Source organism: Camelina sativa, chromosome 9, assembly GCF_030686135.1.
Source record: "Camelina sativa cultivar CO46 ecotype springtype chromosome 9, ASM3068613v1".
NCBI classification, from domain to species: Eukaryota; Viridiplantae; Streptophyta; class Magnoliopsida; order Brassicales; family Brassicaceae; genus Camelina; species Camelina sativa.
The window spans coordinates 39,982,790-40,001,399 of record NC_141888.1 but is presented as its reverse complement, the minus strand read 5'-3'; the positions used below and the strand labels follow the sequence as shown (position 1 = coordinate 40,001,399).

Genomic DNA, 18,610 nt, shown 5'->3' with positions numbered 1-18,610 from the left:
ACTGGGTTTGATGATCAGCTCAAAACCTAGCCACCAAACCTGTGAATGAGAATGCTGATATTCAAGGACAGAAAGGCATGGTGTTTGCAGGAACCATCGTTATGATCGATAGGAATTACATTTTCTTAGTTATAGACCTCGGAATGAGTACTGAGATTGGAAGGGTAAACTTACAGATTCAGGAAGCTGCACAACATGAGGGAAGATATATATATACTTCTTGAAAGAAAACACTAAGTTATCATTGGGTTAATTTGTGTCTCAATGTGAGCCCATCAATGTCAACTACTTTTTGTATTGACCCAGAACCATAAGATCTCTTTGGAAAAAGTACACATACTAGTTCAAGATTTCTGTAGCATAATCATTACTGCAATTCAAGATGGTGTGATAGCAGGTATATTACAACATGTTTGGATCCTAGCTCAGAAGAATGTGATAACTCTTGGATGCACAACCGTAATATGCTCTCAGAAAACCAACTTTGCTCCCTTCTATTCTCCATTCACATCATCCTTCAGTCTCCATGTCTCGCTCAGTCTTCTGCACCATTTCCTGCTCCATTGACCAGTTCTTCAATATACTCTTCTACCCCATCAAAAAAGTCATCTGGGGGAGGGTCATTATTGAGTTGAAGTTCCAAGTTCTGATACAAATTCTGTTCTCCATTGACTTCACCCCCCCCCCCCCCCCCATATCAGAACTTGGAACTTCAACTCAATAATGACCCTCCCCCAGATGACTTTTTTGATGGGGTAGAAGAGTATATTGAAGATACAAATTCTGATACAAATTCTGTTCTCCATTGACTTCACCCCCCCCCCCCCCCCCCCATACAGTCCTAAAGCTTGATTTGGTAATGGCTGTGGAATTACTTCGACACCGTTAGCATAGTCCCAACCTTCTAAACCACCAACATGGCCTTGGTCATCATTACCCACCAAATTTGCTATGTTTTGCCAATCCATATTCTGAATGTTATCCCATAACCCATCATCTTGGACATGTTGAATCTGCTGCAAACCAAGGTGATTACCATTATGCTGAATCTGCTGCAAACCAAAGTGGTTCCCATTCACTTGTATCTGGTGGTTCCCATTCACTTGTATCTGGTGCAACCCAAGGTGATTCCCAATATGCTGAATCTGCTGAAAACCAAGGTGGTTCCCATTCACTTGTATCTGGTGCAAACCAAGGTGGTTACCATTCACTTGTATCTGGTGCAAAACGCCATCTTGAACAACTACATTACCATTAAGCAAATTACCATTCTCTTGGATCTGTGGCATATCCTCTGCAATAGGATCTTGTTCTAAACCACCAACAACAGGTGCTTGTTCACCGATACCATCAAAATTAAATATATTTAACCATTCCAAGTCATCCAGCAGACCAAAATCTTCGACATGATGTATGGGATGAGGTTGGAAAGCAATATCATTACCATTTTGTTGCAAAGCAAGAGGATTCACGTTCTCTTGTACCTGGAGGATCACTTCTTCAACATGATCATGATCCATGTTCTGTTCGTCATTCATATTGAAAAGATTCCAATTCTCTTCTTCAATTACATCAGCATCCCACAGTCCTAAATCGTCTTGTGCTTCTGGATCGGCCATTATTTCATCGTAGTTCCCTTGTTCGTCATCTGATTCTTCAAAACCATTAGCGTTTTCCCAGTCTCCATTTTCTTGATTATCCATGATCGATCGTCGAGATTAGGAAGAAACGACGGGACTTACGCTTGGAGAGAGTAAGAGACTCAGGATCTTTGACTTCGTTTCGATGAGGAGGGCGAACGTAATGGCCGATGGAGTTCAACACTAACGGGCTTCGGTATTATCTCAAGTACGAGCTCTGTTTCAAGAAAGTGAGAAATCTTGGATTATTCGGCTTCGTAGAAATATATCGGACTCTGTTCTAAGTTTCCTCGACTTCGTTTCAGTGGAAGAGAGAGAAGAGAATGGCCGATGTAATTCAAGATGAACAGCTTTCTAGATCTCACCCGATGGAATTCAAGACGAACGGCTCTGTTCAACTGACTCGTTTTCGTTTTCTTTAAGCGCAAGTAACAAGATTTGTGTGCAGGGTTGCAATTTAAAAATAATACCTTTTAAAAAAAAAAAAAACAAAATGTTCATACTTTTGTTAAAATTTTCTACGTACGTACGGGGTTTCCATCAAACTATACCAACTTATATAATTAAAAAAAAATTATTCTGTTGTATTTTTTGGGAAACCAACGATTTTATCAATAAAATAGAATGACGACGAACAATAATAAAATATTATTTAATTTGTAAAATATCAATTAAAACGTTATGAAATAGTGCAGTAATGATGTTCAATCCCGTTTTATATTCGATTTAGGTTAATGTTATTCTTTTTGCTTTTTTTTTTTTTTTAAGTTTTTCGGATTTTATGATTTTTAATTTATAATTATTTCAAAATTCAAACCAAAACAATTATATTAGTCTAATAGTTATATTGTTTAGGTTTCAGTTTTTGTATTTACATTTTAATCAAATATACATTTTCTTTTGTTGTTGGATTGGATATGCGTATGCCGATACTTACCTAGTAGTAGATAACGTACGTACGTATGTAAAGCAGAGACGCATGTGTTACAAGGTTTACCAATGAGGTTCACTGGCTATATCCACGGCCACAAGAGATAAACTTATTATTAGAAGTGTAAATTCGTAATACAACGTTTTTCTTCTAAGTACAATTTATACAATAGAGAGATTAGGGTAAATAAGAGTTAATTATATAGAGAAATCTTAATCATAATCGGATTGAACTCGCATGTAAAAACTCAAGCAAAACCAGACTTTGTATCATGATGTCTTGATTATTTTATTAAAAAATAGCTCTAAAACTAGTCTTTGATTAATTTCTGTTTTATTTTTTGATTTTTTTCGTTAGGCGTTAGGCGTTAGGCTCCGTCCTACTAACGATTTCTAAAACCGGGATTTCAACTGTGGACTACGTACAATCATTAACAGAAAAAATGTAGTTACATAATAGAAGTCTCGGTTAGAAACACATAAAAACGTATTTAACAAAGTTTTATGATTTTTATCAAACATTTGTAGTTTAATTGACAACATCACAAACTCTCAATCTAAATAACAAAAAAAGTATTTCTATTTTCTTTAAAAATAATTAGTATACACAAAATTAAGCAGGAATCATCAGATTAGGCGGGAATAATCGTCACCCTCTTTTATAAAATTACAATAAATTAAATTGAATTTTAACACTTTTTTAAAAAGATTTGCATTCTATATTTTACATTTAGGGTAGAGTTTTGAGGAGACTGAGTGTTGATATAAGTTAAATAAATATTTTTAAATATATATATACATATATATATAATTTTTATGTTGTAAATGCCTAAACCACCTAAAATCGTCTAGACCCCAATTATGCGTTTTAGATGCTAGGCGTTAGGTCAGCGCCCAGTTACCGCATAGAGCTTTCTTATGGTCTTAAATAATAATTGGTTTATATCACTTCAAAATCAATTAAAGCCTTGGTCCAGCAGGAAACCAAAGGAAGCAGAGTAGGCCTAAACTAATCAAAGAAAGTCTATCATTGTTTCAAACGTTAAAGCTGCTTCGGTCTCTAACGGTAACATGGCATATATTTTACACTTCTTGCAACATTATTCGTTCTCTTGAGAGTTGAGAGTTGAGACACACTATTAATGCTTTTTTTTTTTTTTTTTTTTGTGTGGAAAAGAACCCACTATTTATGTGGCTTCTCTCAAAACTTTGAATCGTCACAGTAACTTACAAGTTACAAGTACTGATGCTTCTCATTTAATTCTATCAATGAAGATTTCATCTCCATGACTAGTGTTAACGCAGCGTCCCTGTTTCTGTTGCTTTCATTCCATCAACTCTCTCTTTAACTTCTTAAGGCATTATCACTCTCCACACAACAGACAAAACATCTATCTGACATATAAACAACTCAATAATACGCAGTTGGAGTTAAATCTTTAAGTTTTCGGGATAATTTTAACGTTTATCCATTTTGATTTTACAATCATATCTATTTAACAAATGGTCATAGTTGTAAACTTATAATGGTAATGTGATGTACTTTTATCAAAAAATCAGGTTAGGTTCAATTAACGTAGAATTTCAAACAAAATAATAATAATAATAATAATAATAGAAGTAGGATTATTATCATTTTTTTATTTAAGATTGCAAAACTCGCTTGAACATATCATTTTGTTTTTTGTTTTTTGGTCTCTTTTATTTTTTTAATTTTTATACGTCCGTTGACCATATCTTAGGGAATATTGTTTGTTGTAATTACGACTGAAAAATATGTAACTAATCTTTCGTTACCTCAGCTCTATATCCTTTCAATCAAAAAAAGGATAAAAATAAAACTCTAGAAGCCTTTTATTATTATTATTTTTTGTCGTCCTACTTAAAGAAAATTTTTAGAATGGGAAAATTTTCAGAAGGCTTTTCAGTGGAAGAGGCGCAACAGAGTGCGGGGTGTTTGGAGTCCAGATGGAATAAGAAGGATGGGGCAGTGGAGGCTCGATGGATTAAACATTTTCCCGGCACTGTCAAGTGTAATATTGCTATATCATGGATAAATTCATCATCTATGTTTGGTGGAGCTTGGATAGTGACAGACGATTGTGGTCAGGTGGTGTACCATGCAAGAGAAGCATTATCTCGAACTGACTCGATCTGTCGGGCGGGTTTAAGATGTGTTTTGTGGGCAGTATAGGCTTTACAGAACGTGCATATGGAACGAGTGGCTGTGGACCTGTGGTCATTGATAGCGCGCAGGTGGTGGAGACAAATTAACAGGCCACATGAATGGCCTCGGTTTTGCTTTATATTAAAAGAGATTCATAATGTGTGTGCTAGGTCTGTATCTTGGGAGTGTCAACAAGTTGGGCGGTCTGCAAATAAAGTGGCTCAGCTATTGCAAAAAGTGTGACACAGGATAGAAGATTTCAGTTGGCGTTATGAGGTCCTTCATGGCTCGAAAATCAGATTGTTGCGGAAGAATAAGGATTTACGGGTGAGGGTTAACTGCAGATTTTAGTGTAGTAATAAGGAGAGCTTTATGGCTTTATGGCTTCACTATTCAACAAGGAGAGCTTTATGGCTCCACTACCAGGCACTTGCAGTTTTCTTCTTTTGGTTTTTTTTTTTTTTTTCATTTTCTCTGAACTGAATTTTATCCTCTAGTTTTCTATCTTTGTACACTATCAGATGATAAAAAAAAAAAAAAAAAAAGGAAAATAATGAAATTATTGATGGTATACCCTAAATCTTATTACAATTTTGAAAGACCATTTTTGAGAAATATCCTTTTTTAGTATTGCATTTTTCAAAAATACTCTTTTAGCTGTCTATTTTCAAAATACTTCTCATTAAATCTGAAAAGCTTATAAAGTTTTATAAGATTTAGTAGGTACTTCTTTGTGATAAATGCTATTTAGATACTCGATTCTTTTTTTTTTTGGTAAGGTTTAGAAGGTTTTCAAAGGTTTTTATGGGTTATACAAGGTATTTTAAAAGGTTTTACAAGATCTTTAATTATAATTTTTTAAAAATTATTTATAAGGTATTTATATAATATTATAAGTTTTTTTACACGTTTAAAAGTGATTTGTGTATGTTTGTATAAGTTTACATACTTATTTGAGTATATCTCAAATTTTCGGGAGCATTTTGGAAAAGGTTTTTGAAAAGGAGTACTTTTAGAATCCACAGTATAATTTTTAAGAATTTGAATATATACCTAACTTCTATTTTGTTCAAAAAAACAATTTAGTCTTTATTTAAAAACTAAATAGTCATAAAAATGATTTGATTAATTGTTTTTACAAATATTATTGTACAATTAAAAGATCACGATATTTTTTATCATGTGTAACTCGATTTTTTCAAAAATCAACTGTTGGGAAAAGCTTATATTGTAACTAAAAAACAATTAATATATAAGATGAATATGTTAATATAATTAATGGAGAACAAAATTGAGTCGAGAAAAATAAAATAGAAGTCAACAGTTCAAAAATTAACTTTTACTATTGACTCAATGTAAAAAGAAAATAAGTCTAGAAAAAAAAACTTGTCGAGGGAAAAGATTATGATTTTAGTTAATGATTACTCTAAAGTCTTAACATATGAAATCATATTCTTTAATTTTTCATTAATTACAAATTTAATTGATATTATTTTCAATTAATTTTAATTTAAAATAATGTTTAGATAAATAAATTAAATAAATATACTCTAGCAAATTTTTATGATAAAATAGTTTTTAAATTCCTATAAAATTCAGATTTCAAGTTTCTTAAAAACTCCCTAAAAGTTAAAGAAGATCAGATATTTTTAGGTCCACACTATACGGTGATGAGGTGATGAGGTGATGAGGTAAGTGCCTAGTTCTTCTCTTTCCATGATTTTTGTTTTTATTTGGTTTTCTGAATTTGGATTTAAACAGTTTCAAATTGAAGGCTAAAGTTACGATTTAGGGTTTTCTATCTTGTTTCAAATTGAAGGCTAAGGTTACGATCTAGGGTTCTTCTCTATGTTGGCCCATTCAAACAACTAAATGCGTTAAGCATATAATTTGCAACTGATTTTTTGACTATGAGTTGTTTCTTTATCTTTATGCATTGGCAAGCCCACAAAAATTGCATCAGGAGTCTTTTTCGATGAGTTCCTTTGACATGTCGGACATCACGAACCAATTGCAATCGATGTCCATGACTGGCCGAGTTCTCCGTCACAACAAGAAATTAGCAAAGTCTAGATATTCTCCGTACACATTAGGGTTAGTGATCGTCATTATTTCCTTTAGAAAAATATATATTTTCTTACTCGGGTACGGTTACAAAGTGAAAAAAAAAAACAAATTGTGCAGGACGAAAGAGAAGCAGAAGCAGGAGCAGAAAGAGGAGGCTGTACGACTAGGAGTTGAGCTCTCTCTCTTTCTGGCTGAAGCAATGTTCCTATTATCTGATGACATACGTTCTATGTTAGTCTTCTGTTATTGGCTATTCAAATATGATGGGAAGAGAAACTTTGACGGTCCGGTGGTAGGAAGAGTGTTCCGTGTTATTCAGTATGTGTTTGAAACATATATCAAACCCAAGAATGGAGTTTATCATGATGGTGGCAAATCAATCCAATGGGAACAATTCAAAATGTCCTCCTATTATTTTGCTTTTGGAGTCAGAATTTTGGCTCGCATTGTTTCGGTTCTCAAAACTGGTGGTCTAGTGAAACCTTCTGGTGTTGAACGATACAAACAAGAGCTTAAGACGCTAGAGGAGAATTTGAGTTATGTCAAGGATGTATCAAAGGCGAATGGGTTTGCGAGAGAAGCTATAGAGTCCAAGATTTTGCACTTTTGGAAGTCTCTCTTTGAAACAACGTCACCGGAAATGATAAACCCTAATAAGACTATAGTTCTTGAGTTGTTTACGCCTCTTTTGAACGAAGCAAGTCGTGTTGCTTGCTCTCGTCGCCTTACTTCTTTACGCATATGAACCAGAGTTTATTAGATCGATTGATTTTATTAGATGTTAAGGGAAGAATACCTATAGGTTATTGGCCTTAAAATCATTTTTAATTTTCCTATTAAGAGTAAATTTCTTAGATCGATTGATTTTATTTTTACAATTTTTTTTGGGTAAAAAATTACATGAAATGTTATTGGCCTTAAAATCATTTTTAAATTATTCATTAAAAGAAAAAAAAATGTAAATTAAATATTAGATTAATAAATTCTTTTAAATAATTATTAGTTTCTAAAACAAATTAATACACTTTTTTCTCACAAATTAATTATGGACAAAAACTAATAAGTATATTTTGAGAATTTTGGCACTTTAGTATATTTTTGAAACATAGTGGGCAATTGAGTACATTTACTATTTAGAATTTGCAAAATAATCACTATTCCATTATTTTCTGACCCTCAAAAAATCATTTTATTTACAAGTATGCCATTAAAATTAAATATTTTTATGATTTATTACATTATTCCTTGAATCTAATAAATAAATACTAATCGATATATATTTATTTTAAGGTATAGAAAATTCTATATTTTTACATCAATTATTTGATATCCATTTTGTTTGACAATTTGTTTTTATTATGTAAAATAAATTTCATAAATTTTTATATGTACAACTTATAAAATATACAAATGTAATCCATACAGTTTATTAAGTGTACAGAAAATTATACATATATTTTAAGTTGTGCATGCTAATTTAGTGTATTTATGTATATTAACATACACATTTTCATCCGTACATATGATAAAATACATTAAAATATGACAGATTTGAAGAATTTTATGACAGAGCTAAAGTGGATTTTATGTATTAGAACTTAGAAGGATTTATTTTTTTTCGTTGATTATAAGATATGTTCCTTGTAGTAGTAATACTTCTGCTGCTGGTCACTTTGCAAAATGTGCAAGAGATCACGGATTCTGTTTGTGCCATGTAAGTTGGACGTTTTTTACCCGCTCTCTTCAAAAAAGAGTATTCTCAACTCTGATGTAATATATGGAGTTTAAACGACTAAAAAAAAACATGTAGTGTTACTACTCTTCTTTATTTTTTTTATCATAATTAATAAGTTAAAATTTAATAACAAAATACCTTTTCTCAAAATAAATTTCTAAAATCAGTTAAATTCCACTAACCAATACACGAAAAAACTAGCTTCCTCCACCCATGTCCCTCCTTTGAACTGGTCAAATCGATTTTAATCCGTTTATTATTATTAAATTCCTCTCATTCTTTGACTCTCCTTTGAAATTTCTAGTCGAAGGCTTTCCCTATCCTTCGATTTAGGGTTTCCGATTTCGTTTTTTTTGAGCTTTTCTCGCTCCCCCCCCTCTCATCACTTTTTTTTTTGTTTCTTTCCTCTTTTGCCTCCTTTTCTTCTCCTTCCGCCATGATTCCTTCTTCCGTTAGATTCCGAAATGATCATGATCTGTATGCTTAATCAGGTGAATGTTGTTGCTCTTGTGCTTGGGGATCGCTTAAGATTTCCCTGGTGTTTACGCGTTTTGTCATGGTGAGTACTCAACAACGCACCGACGATGGTTCTGGTTCCTCTCCACCAGTGGTAAAAGCTCTTCTTAAGAGCTATGGAATCACGAAACCACTTTCCGTTGCTGGTCCTTGTGCGGCTGATGTTAAGCGTAATTTCGAACTGGAGAAGGTATCTTTTGTGTTTTTTCCGATGAGAAACTGTTTCCAGGTTACATACGTTTTTGCTGATTTCTTTTTTTTTTTTTTGGATCGGATTCTGAAGTTCCTGGTTGATGAGGGGCTCTATGAGAACAAGGAAGAAGCTATGCGAAGAGAGGAAGTTCTGGTGCGCATTGATCAGGTGGATAAGCACTTTGATAATGCTAAGAGTTCTAATATTTATATATCAGCTTTTCAAAATGGTTGGTAATTGTGTAGTTAAAGCCTTCAATGTCTATTGGCTTTTTTATCTGAATGGCCATGCCAACTCATAATGATATATAGGCGGTTTGATGTTTTACTCTATTTTACCGGAATGTAGATTTTGGGGTTCGCTGCTTTAGTTTTCGATGTTGTATAGGCTTGTAACGGTGTTTTACTGTGCCTTCATGGTGGTCCAGTTTTGTTTACAATACTAGCTTTTTTCATCTAACATAACTTATTCCTCAAATGTCTTGTATAGATTGTAAAACACTGGGTGAAACAGTTAACTCGGCAGAGAGGCTATACGGAGCAGATGGTGGAGGACGCAAATGCTGTCATTTTCACTTTTGGATCTTACCGACTTGGAGTAAGTGCTTTTTAAGTTAAACGAAAAATGTTTGATTGTATCTTACTGTTTAAAGGTTATGGCTTATCTGGATCGTAGGTTTTCCGTTGAGCCTTGTGAAAATTACTGAAATCAAGAGAAGCAGTGTTGTATTTGTGTGTACATTACTAGTATTTGAGGATGAATTATTTTGAATTGTTGACTTGCAGGTACACGGACCTGGGGCTGATATTGATACTTTGTGTGTTGGCCCATCTTATGTTAACAGAGAGGTAACCACTGAATCACGTCTTACCGATGTAAACGTCTGGTATGTAGTTTAGCTGCTAACAGGTTAATTTTGTAGGAGGATTTCTTCATTATCTTGCGTGGTATATTGGCTGAAATGGAAGAAGTGACTGAGCTTCAACCTGTTACCGATGCCCATGTCCCAGTTATGAAATTCAAGTTCCAAGGAATATCAATTGATCTTCTGTATGCTAGCATATCGCTTCTAGTTGTCCCACAGGTAACATCAGTATAGCTTTTCCAGTTTCCGCTAAACTTGAGGTGTTATGATACCGTTATGTTATTTTGGATTTCGTATGGTGGTTTTTAGTTTGTGTATTGCATGTTGTCACGTTTAGTGTCATAGACTTCCTCCAAGAGTGGTCGAGATATCAAAGAAACTTCTTTTTAGATACTGTTAGCCGTAGTGTACATTGAGATGTGGGACTGTCATATTAGCACCAACAGGCTTGATTTATATATGAGTACTGAGCTGAGTTCTCGCCAAGTTCTTACTGAGTCAGATCCCGTGTTTTTCTGGATTCAATTTATTAACAGGATCTGGATATTTCCAACTCTTCTGTGCTGTGTGACGTGGATGAACAAACTGTCCGCATTCTTAATGGTTGTAGGGTTGCTGATCAGATTCTTAAACTCGTTCCAAATTCCGAGGTAAAGTCGTTGTATGCCAGTTCTTCTTTCTTTTTTTTTTTTTTTTGGTTATAGACTAATAAATCATGTAAGTCATATCTGATGTTATGTGCAAATGTAGCACTTCCGGACAACATTACGATGCCTAAAGTACTGGGCTAAAAAGCGTGGGGTTTATTCAAATGTAAGGTTGTGTCTTTCTGAATATTACTTCTGTTGAAAATATGTTAAGTTTAGATAAAAGCTCTTGTAATCTCTGTTATATTGAGCAGGTTACTGGATTTCTTGGTGGTGTAAACTGGGCACTTCTGGTTGCACGCCTGTGCCAGCTTTATCCAAATGCTATTCCTAGTATGTTGGTTTCTCGATTTTTTAGAGTATATACTCAATGGCGCTGGCCAAATCCAGTCATGCTTTGTACGATAGAAGAAGATGAGCTTGGCTTTCCTGTCTGGGACCCACGAAAAAATCATCGTGACCGTTATCATCTTATGCCAATAATAACTCCTGCGTACCCATGCATGAATTCTAGTTACAATGTATCTCAAAGCACTCTTCGTGTTATGACAGAGCAATTCCAGTTTGGTAACACGATCTGTCAGGTTAGGGAGCAAAACCCCCGATCTTGTTATGAACACTTTTTATCCAGGATCCTGTTGCTAAGTAATTTTATATGCAGGAGATTGAGTTAAATAAACAACACTGGAGGTCCTTATTTGAGCAATATATGTTCTTTGAGGCATATAAAAACTACCTTCAGGTTGATGTACTAGCTGCAGATGCCGAAGATTTATTGGCGTGGAAAGGTTGGGTGGAGTCACGGTTCAGGCAGCTGACCTTGAAGGTAGATATATATCCTTATGTTCATTTGATGTTGAGGAGTTACCTTCCGTGTCTTCAATGTGTTCTCCATTTTTTTTACTTAATATAAACAATTAAGGGTTCTTCTTCTCTCGTTTTTTTTTTTTTTTTTAAATCAAATATTGCAGATAGAACGAGACACAAATGGGATGTTAATGTGCCACCCTCAACCAAATGAGTATGTGGACACTTCCAAGCAGTTTCGACATTGTGCCTTTTTCATGGGCTTGCAGAGGGCAGACGGATTTGGTGGCCAAGAATGTCAGCAGTTTGATATACGTGGAACAGTGGACGAGTTCAGGCAAGAGGTAAACATGTATATGTTTTGGAGACCTGGGATGGATGTGTATGTTTTTCATGTTCGAAGACGACAGCTTCCATCTTTTGTTTTCCCAAATGGATATAAAAGGTCTCGTCAACCAAGGCACCATAATCAACAATGCAGAGTACCTGGTGAGGAGGGCGTTGGTTCTTTGTCCAACTCTGTTGAGAGTTATGCGAAGAGAAAGAACGATAATGAAACTAAGGATACCAGGCCAGAGAAATATGAGAAGCGTGCATCTCGTAGTCCACATAGTGTGGATGTAGTTTCTCCTGAAAGCAGTGCTATCACTTCTGGTTGGACTCCTCAGATTGGCATTGTGCCAGGTTCTAGAGCTGAATGCTTAGTAACTGGAGATCTTGTTTGCAGTGTTAGAAGTCTTCCTATTGTGGAAGTTGAGGCTGAAAAAATTATTAATAAAACCACTGAACTTATAGAGTATTCTAAAAATGAGCATAACTCTGGTAGCGAGCAATTCCTGGAAGTAGATGATAAAACTCTAGTTCAAGGTTATCATGACCTGGCTAGGCCTGTAGGAAAACATGTAAGACCTAACCCTGGTGCTGTGCTAGCGTGTGAAGGTGGGCTGAATAAAGAAATAACTTGTGATATGGGCTCTGAATCAATCAATGACACTGACAGTGACAGTCAACATCTTCCAAGGCGACAGAATCTAAAAGAGGATGTTTATAAGGTTGAGATGGAAACCAAGTCGGGAGAAATTGCTGATGAGGTTTTGCTGAATGGATACTGTGAGCGGAATTTTGATCATGAGGTTAGTGTTTCCTGTTCGATGATTATGGTATAAGAACCGTAACAAATTGGCAAATATGTCTATGCTGGGCATAGTAATTATGGGTTGTTACAGCCTTACAGGGGTTTTTGTCTGTAGTTTTATTTTCTGCGTTTGGTCGCTGGTTTGTATTATTGCATACTTTTCATTGTCTTTTGAAACTAGGTTGTCTTCTCTTCCCAGATCACTTCTGACTTCTCTCCTTGTAAATTTTATTGTGCCTTAGTCAAATCCTCTGTTCAGCGGGATGGGGAAGCTGGAAGCAAGAGCTAGGTCAGAATCTTTGCAGAATGCAATGATGAGGCATGTGTTTTTGCAACCCATTACTGCTTTTTGCCAACCATGATCTCTTTTTACTCTTGTTTTGGTACTTTTTATAGCAGCAGGAGGTTGAGCTTGAAGTCCATAGTGTGAGAGAGGTCTCCGCAATTGCAACGACAGCTGGAAGTGAAGAAAAATTAAAAGAAAAAACACAAAAATAAATAACAAGAATCAGAGCAACCTAGTGTTTACTTTGGACGACAGCTTCAGAACTCGACACTATTGGTAAGTGCACCTAATTATGAATACTAGACGCTTAGAAAGGAAAAGAAAAAAAAAAAAGAAGAAAGGAAAACAAAAAAATGGTAACAACTTTTTAAATAATGTGTTTGTTGAATACTTCTTGGTGGGATTGTGAGTATCCAAAATCCAAACTCTGGGAAGAGTGAGCTTAAATAATGAGTGTGGGATGCAAAAGACAAGCATTGTTCGATACTATGCTCTAGGTAAGATCCGGAGCTGTGCTTTTGTCTGAAAGATGGAAGATTTCGAAGAAGAAGCCATTGAGATAACCATAGAACAGGGCAACTGAATTAATGTATCTGTGTGTATCTGAGTGCCTATTCAGGTTATTTCACTCTTGTTTCTGTATTGACATTTGGGATCTTTCAATGTTATACGATTCTATGCATAAAATTATCGCCTTCTTTCTAATTGTTGCTCGTTGTTAAGTAATTCAGTCTGCGTGAGGTTAGATATAGAAGAATGTTTACCTGACTTTTTATAAAGGACGTGATTGACCCAACTCTAATCACCAAATTTTATCTGAATGTATCCCCTGTCTCTCTGGTTTATGCAAGTAACTGTGACGTAGGTAATTGAACTGGTCAAACTGATGAACGAATTCTTTGGTGTTGATTCTGTAACAAATTGAGTAACAATGAATTTTAATTGGTGGATGCTTTTTGTAAGCCTAAAAGCAAAGTTACATACTAAGCAAAGTGCACCAATCTGTTTTGACTTTTAAGCAAAGGTTGATCAATAGGGTTAATACAGAGTGTGATAAACTTCGAGAGATCACGGTAATTGCAAAAAAATAATCAAAACTCAAGATTCAACAAATATGTCGCAGATGTAACTCTACTCTTTTCTTGTTACTTCAAAAACGGCCGACCACAAATATCCATTGGCACTATCTCCTCCTCGGGTAGAAACCCATAGCTTGGTACACATTGCGCATTGTAACATCCCCTAACTCCGTGGCTCTGTCTGCACCTTCTGCCAAAACTTTGTCCAAATACTCTGGTTCAGCTGTTATCTCCTGATAACGGGCCTGACACGAAAATATATACAAACCAAATATTTCATAACTTATGCATATGACATGCCCTTCTAACCATTTACTAATGAAGCTGCAAAAACACCTCAATTTTTCTTTCTACGGTTTGATGAGACAAAATGGTACAAACTCGAAAAAATACATTGGATTGGTTAAAGGTTTTGACTTCACAGACCTGGATTGGACTAAGATGTTCGATCAAAGCATCTGCAAGAAGAGGCTTAAATGTACCCCAGCTCAAATGTTTGCATTCCTCCTTCACTTCCTGCAACCGATTAAAAATGTGTTCACCAATTATCTCCGTAAGTAATTATTGTGGCCAAGGGAGTAAATGACATGTGAAAACATCTCTGTGACCCAAATCTTTAGAGTAAATGACATTATCTCTTTTTCCATACCTCTTTCGTCTTGCCCGAAACAATCTGATATACTGAGAGGAGATTGTCGCATTCAGGTCTCTCAGCATTGTCAAACTCAAGGCTGTTAAAACAGCAAGAAACAGAAAGTTTTAAAATAGATTTCTCAACTTTAACAAGAAAAAAGAAACAAACTTTGCATTGCAAGGAAATTTTCAACGATATCACCAGCACTCACCCTGCAAATGAGTCTGTCTTGCACCGTTTTATTTTGTTTGCAATCAACTACACAGTTTTCGAAAGGAGGGATGAGAAATGGATTTAGTAGCAGAAGAACAAATACAACCAACATTGACACAGATTTCAACAAATAATACGTGTGTTCATTATGAATCACCAGGCAAGTATAATTTTATGAGCTCTAAGAACATATGGCACATGAATAATATGTTGTGAGTTGTATGTCATTGTGAATTGTTGCACCGGCTGTCACAGAGAAAAATTAAGTAAATTGGACGCCAGAACGTTCATGGAAATGGTGAACGGTGTACCATATTCATGCTCAATGAGAAACTGCTGTTTCAAATGAATTACAGACATCAGAGACTTCATTTTACTTACATCTTTTGAGTCAAGGAGATTGATCCGGGACTGATCAGAAGGTGCAGACTTGGACATCTACAAAATTACATGACAGTACGACCTCAGCAACAAGTAGGAAATTCCTCTAAATCATTTGACTACAGCAATAAGCAAAGCCCAAAATTTGTATTGGTTCATACGATCTTCTGAGGTCGACAAAATCTATTCAGACCACTTAGGGATGCAAATCTCAGAACTCAGAAGTGTGTAAATCCTTTAACTTATCTAGAAACTTAAAAAGAAACAGGCTAGCTAGTAGTACAAGTCTCTCAGATGTTAAAGAATATGAAGGGTTAACCTCAATATATTTTTTCAGTAGAGTTTATGAATTATGTTCACCTTTTCCAATTTTTCATTTATTTTACCTATGGCGATGCAACTGCTGATGCAGAAAGAAAAATCAATGACATGAAACCTTACAGTAGCTGTGAATGATAACAATTTACCTTGGAAAGACCATCAGTAAGAGACATTACACGGGCTCCAGCTTGTGGTATGAGTGGTTCTGGTATCTACAAACAAGATAAATTTGAATATGATTAACCACCAGAGATAAACCCACAAAGCCACACAAAGAGAATAGAAAAAAAGCCTTTGGAAAATCTCACCTTAAAGAGCGAGCCACCACGCCTGGAAATGAAATCCAACAATGTTATATGGATAAGGAAATACAAATGAAGGGGAAATTATAGATCATAAGGACTTGTTTAAATGGTATAGTCATCATACTAACTGCACAGAGTAAAATATAATACCCTCCGAGCTTCTTCCACTTCCTTCCACCATATAGATTATTCATACGCTGTGCAATTTCGCGGGCAAGTTCTAGGTGTTGCTTCTGGTCCTCACCGACAGGGACAAAATCCGACTGCAGAGGGATGCGGCAGAGTATAAGAATTAAGCAAATCACAAACTGGTTATCTCACATGCACTTCTTAGCAGAACAATGAAACAATCCCAAAGACAGTTGGCCGAAAAACTCTGGCATGAGCTTAGCTATATAAGATCATTATATTACCAGTGTTCCTTCTTCATTTAAAAATTATAGATCAGACTCACTATTTTAAAGCATCACCTGATACAATAGGATATCTGCAGCCATCAGATCAGGATAAATTAACAAAGCGGCACTGGCGTTCTCACCCCCCTGCCAAGAAAGGATGAAAATGGAATTAGTAAACAGAATCCTATATGTATATTACTATCACCTTAAAAGACACAGCTTTGCAGCAAAAAGACTAAGTTGACTATGTTTTGCCTGTGCTTATGCCCAACATTAGAAGATTTTGCATATCTTTTAATAACTAGTAACATTAAGAAATCAAAAACAAACCTTAAAAAAGTTTTAGGCAGGTATCCCTTTTAGTTATTTGAAGCACATAACGATGCAAATAGAACAAATGTTATAGACCAAGAAGCAACCATATAAGCACCTCTTTGCGTGATTTCTCTTTGAATTGAATCATTTTCTGTAGCCAACCAATAGGTGTGGATGCGCATAAAAGCCACATTAACTCCTGATGAGAGCGGACGTGAGATTGCACAAATACCGAAGCCTTAGAAACGTCAATACCACATGCTAGATAAAGTGCTGCAGTATCCCTAGTTGCCTTTCCTAGTTGTTGTGTATCATATGGAAGTGTTATCTACATAGATTAAGAACGATATAAATAAAGACTGCAAGAGAAATACTACATAGACTGCAAGTGTTATCTACATAGATTAAGAACGATATAAATAAAGACTGCAAGAGAAATACTACCCAAAACAAACTTTTGAAAAGTAGACAATTTATACCGCGTGAAGGTCTACGATGAAAAAGAGTGTCTCATATGTATCCTGCAAACATATAACACAAAACGCCTGAAACAAAGAGAGAAAGATAAAGTCTATAGCAACCAGAAAAGATAATAACTGAATCCTTTTCCTAAAGTCTTTAACTTTACATCACACCATCTACAAAGCCCTTAACTTTACAAGAAACTGAATCCATTTGTTAAAAAGCCTTCAACTTTACAACAAAGTATATAAATTTGATGAATGTTGCAAATGGTAATGCTTATCTGACTGAGAAAGAACCTGAAGAGCAACCCAGTTTTTGATAGCTCCGAGATAGTTTCCTAAGTGAATTGACCCTGTAGGCTGAACTCCAGAGACCACACGTTTCCTACCATGAGGAGAATCAAAGTAGACAATAACTGAATCAAAAAAATTTCTAACTGAGAATGCAGACCTATAGCAATTGCAACTAGGAGCAAGCAGGTAAGGTAAAGGCAAGATTTTTTATACTTGACAGAAGGAGAAGTGTCCTCTGTGGCGGCGGCAGAGCAACAGCATCGGAAACCTTGTCCGGTGACCTGAATGGGAGAGAAAGAGCCGGAGAGAGGGGTGGGTTTTGAGAGGAACCTAGTGCGAGACCCGATACGAGAGAACCTTGAGGTAGAGAGGATGAGGAATTGAGAGAGAGTCGTGGCGTGCCCCATCCTCGTCCTTCTTCTCTCTCTCACTCACTCTCTCGGAGGAGAAGATTGGGTTTTTTTATGAAAGGGAAGGATGGGTTTTTGAGTCCATGATGGTCACACGGCTTAACATCAAAAGTCAAAACCACAATCTCAACCTTTCCAAGCAAAAACATTAACGCTTTAGTCAACATTCATTTACGTACTTGGTTTAGATTTTACAATTAAAACGAAATTATATGTCGGTTTGTTTGTGTTTACAAATGAAGAAGTGGTTAGGGTTTAGATTTTACTATTAGAACGAAATTATATGTCGGTTTGGGTTCATAAATGAGATGGTTAGAGTTTAGATTTTACAAGTAGAACAAAATTATATGTCGGTTTGGGTTCACAAATGAGATGTTAGGATTTCACAATTAGAACGATATTATATGTCGGTTTGGATTCATAAATGAGATGGTTAGGGTTTATATTTTACAAGTAGAATGAAATTATATATTGGTTTGGGTTCACAAATGAGATATATAGTTAGGGTTTAGATTTTATATATGTCGGTTTGGATTTATTAAAGAACGGTTTAAGTTTTTTTTATTTTATAATAATGTATACAAATTTTATTTCCTTATTTTACAAGGGAGTGACTCTTAGGGGTGAACCCAAGTATTGTTCAATAATTAAGTACTCATACAAATTTAGCGTGTCTAGGTAGATAAATCCATTTTTTCCACAGATAGATTTATTCGCCTTTATCAGTTATCACTATAACTATTTATATCCTTTATATTAGTTTTGATCCAAAACAAAAGTTAATCGAAATTGAATAGTGACAACGGTC

At 35.2% G+C, this 18,610-nt stretch overlaps 3 protein-coding genes across 7 annotated transcripts; 2 read left to right on the top strand and 1 right to left on the bottom strand.

Annotated features, from left to right (window-relative positions):
- The first annotated feature begins 6,708 nt into the window (after window positions 1-6,708).
- Window positions 6,709-7,569, top strand: LOC104715958 (uncharacterized). The gene is made up of 2 exons (XM_087467173.1): window positions 6,709-6,831; window positions 6,922-7,569. Exons 1-2 carry the CDS (start codon window positions 6,713-6,715, stop codon window positions 7,547-7,549), a joined length of 747 nt encoding a protein of 248 aa, XP_087323299.1. The 5' UTR covers window positions 6,709-6,712; the 3' UTR covers window positions 7,550-7,569.
- A 1,139-nt stretch (window positions 7,570-8,708) lies between these two features.
- On the top strand, window positions 8,709-13,675 carry LOC104714054 (nuclear poly(A) polymerase 2-like). 4 transcript variants are annotated; one of them, XM_010431297.3, is made up of 12 exons: window positions 8,709-9,245; window positions 9,339-9,416; window positions 9,738-9,845; window positions 10,034-10,096; window positions 10,171-10,332; window positions 10,650-10,763; window positions 10,864-10,926; window positions 11,015-11,344; window positions 11,422-11,586; window positions 11,732-12,700; window positions 12,945-12,991; window positions 13,105-13,675. In XM_010431297.3, the coding sequence occupies exons 1-12, from the start codon at window positions 9,096-9,098 to the stop codon at window positions 13,130-13,132; spliced, it is 2,277 nt and encodes a 758-aa protein (XP_010429599.2). In that variant the 5' UTR covers window positions 8,709-9,095; the 3' UTR covers window positions 13,133-13,675. The 4 variants fall into 4 exon arrangements, 3 of the variants coding, with proteins under 3 accessions (XP_010429599.2, XP_019085141.2, XP_019085140.2); XM_019229596.2 differs by having other exon boundaries at window positions 13,102-13,675; XM_019229595.2 differs by having other exon boundaries at window positions 13,099-13,675.
- A 306-nt stretch (window positions 13,676-13,981) lies between these two features.
- Window positions 13,982-17,949, bottom strand: LOC104714053 (tryptophan--tRNA ligase, chloroplastic/mitochondrial). Of its 2 annotated transcripts, none has more exons than XM_010431289.3 (13): window positions 17,606-17,949; window positions 17,396-17,483; window positions 17,114-17,179; window positions 16,750-16,962; window positions 16,392-16,463; window positions 16,072-16,184; window positions 15,925-15,946; window positions 15,763-15,828; window positions 15,296-15,352; window positions 14,913-14,959; window positions 14,717-14,798; window positions 14,494-14,583; window positions 13,982-14,312 (listed from the first exon to the last, which is right to left on the bottom strand). In XM_010431289.3, exons 1-13 carry the CDS (start codon window positions 17,797-17,799, stop codon window positions 14,172-14,174), a joined length of 1,251 nt encoding a protein of 416 aa, XP_010429591.1. In that variant the 5' UTR covers window positions 17,800-17,949; the 3' UTR covers window positions 13,982-14,171. The 2 variants fall into 2 exon arrangements, with proteins under 2 accessions (XP_010429591.1, XP_010429592.1); XM_010431290.3 differs by having other exon boundaries at window positions 17,114-17,155.
- Window positions 17,950-18,610: the final 661 nt, after the last annotated feature.

Excerpts from the sequence above, each read along its gene's own strand:
- LOC104715958 (XM_087467173.1), top strand. The coding sequence starts at position 6,713 with ATGAGTTCCTTTGACATGTCGGACATCACGAACCAATTGCAATCGATG. Across the intron at positions 6,832-6,921 it reads TATTCTCCGTACACATTAGG|GACGAAAGAGAAGCAGAAGC; the intron begins GTTAGTGATCGT and ends CAAATTGTGCAG.
- LOC104714053 (XM_010431289.3), bottom strand. The coding sequence starts at position 17,799 with ATGGGGCACGCCACGACTCTCTCTCAATTCCTCATCCTCTCTACCTCA. Across the intron at positions 15,947-16,071 it reads AAGTGGAAGAAGCTCGGAGG|GCGTGGTGGCTCGCTCTTTA; the intron begins GTATTATATTTT and ends TTTCATTTCCAG. Across the intron at positions 15,353-15,762 it reads TTACTGATGGTCTTTCCAAG|ATGTCCAAGTCTGCACCTTC; the intron begins GTAAATTGTTAT and ends GTAATTTTGTAG.
- LOC104714054 (XM_019229595.2), top strand. The coding sequence starts at position 9,096 with ATGGTGAGTACTCAACAACGCACCGACGATGGTTCTGGTTCCTCTCCA. Across the intron at positions 10,097-10,170 it reads CATCTTATGTTAACAGAGAG|GAGGATTTCTTCATTATCTT; the intron begins GTAACCACTGAA and ends TTAATTTTGTAG. Across the intron at positions 12,992-13,098 it reads AAGCTGGAAGCAAGAGCTAG|CAGCAGGAGGTTGAGCTTGA; the intron begins GTCAGAATCTTT and ends TACTTTTTATAG.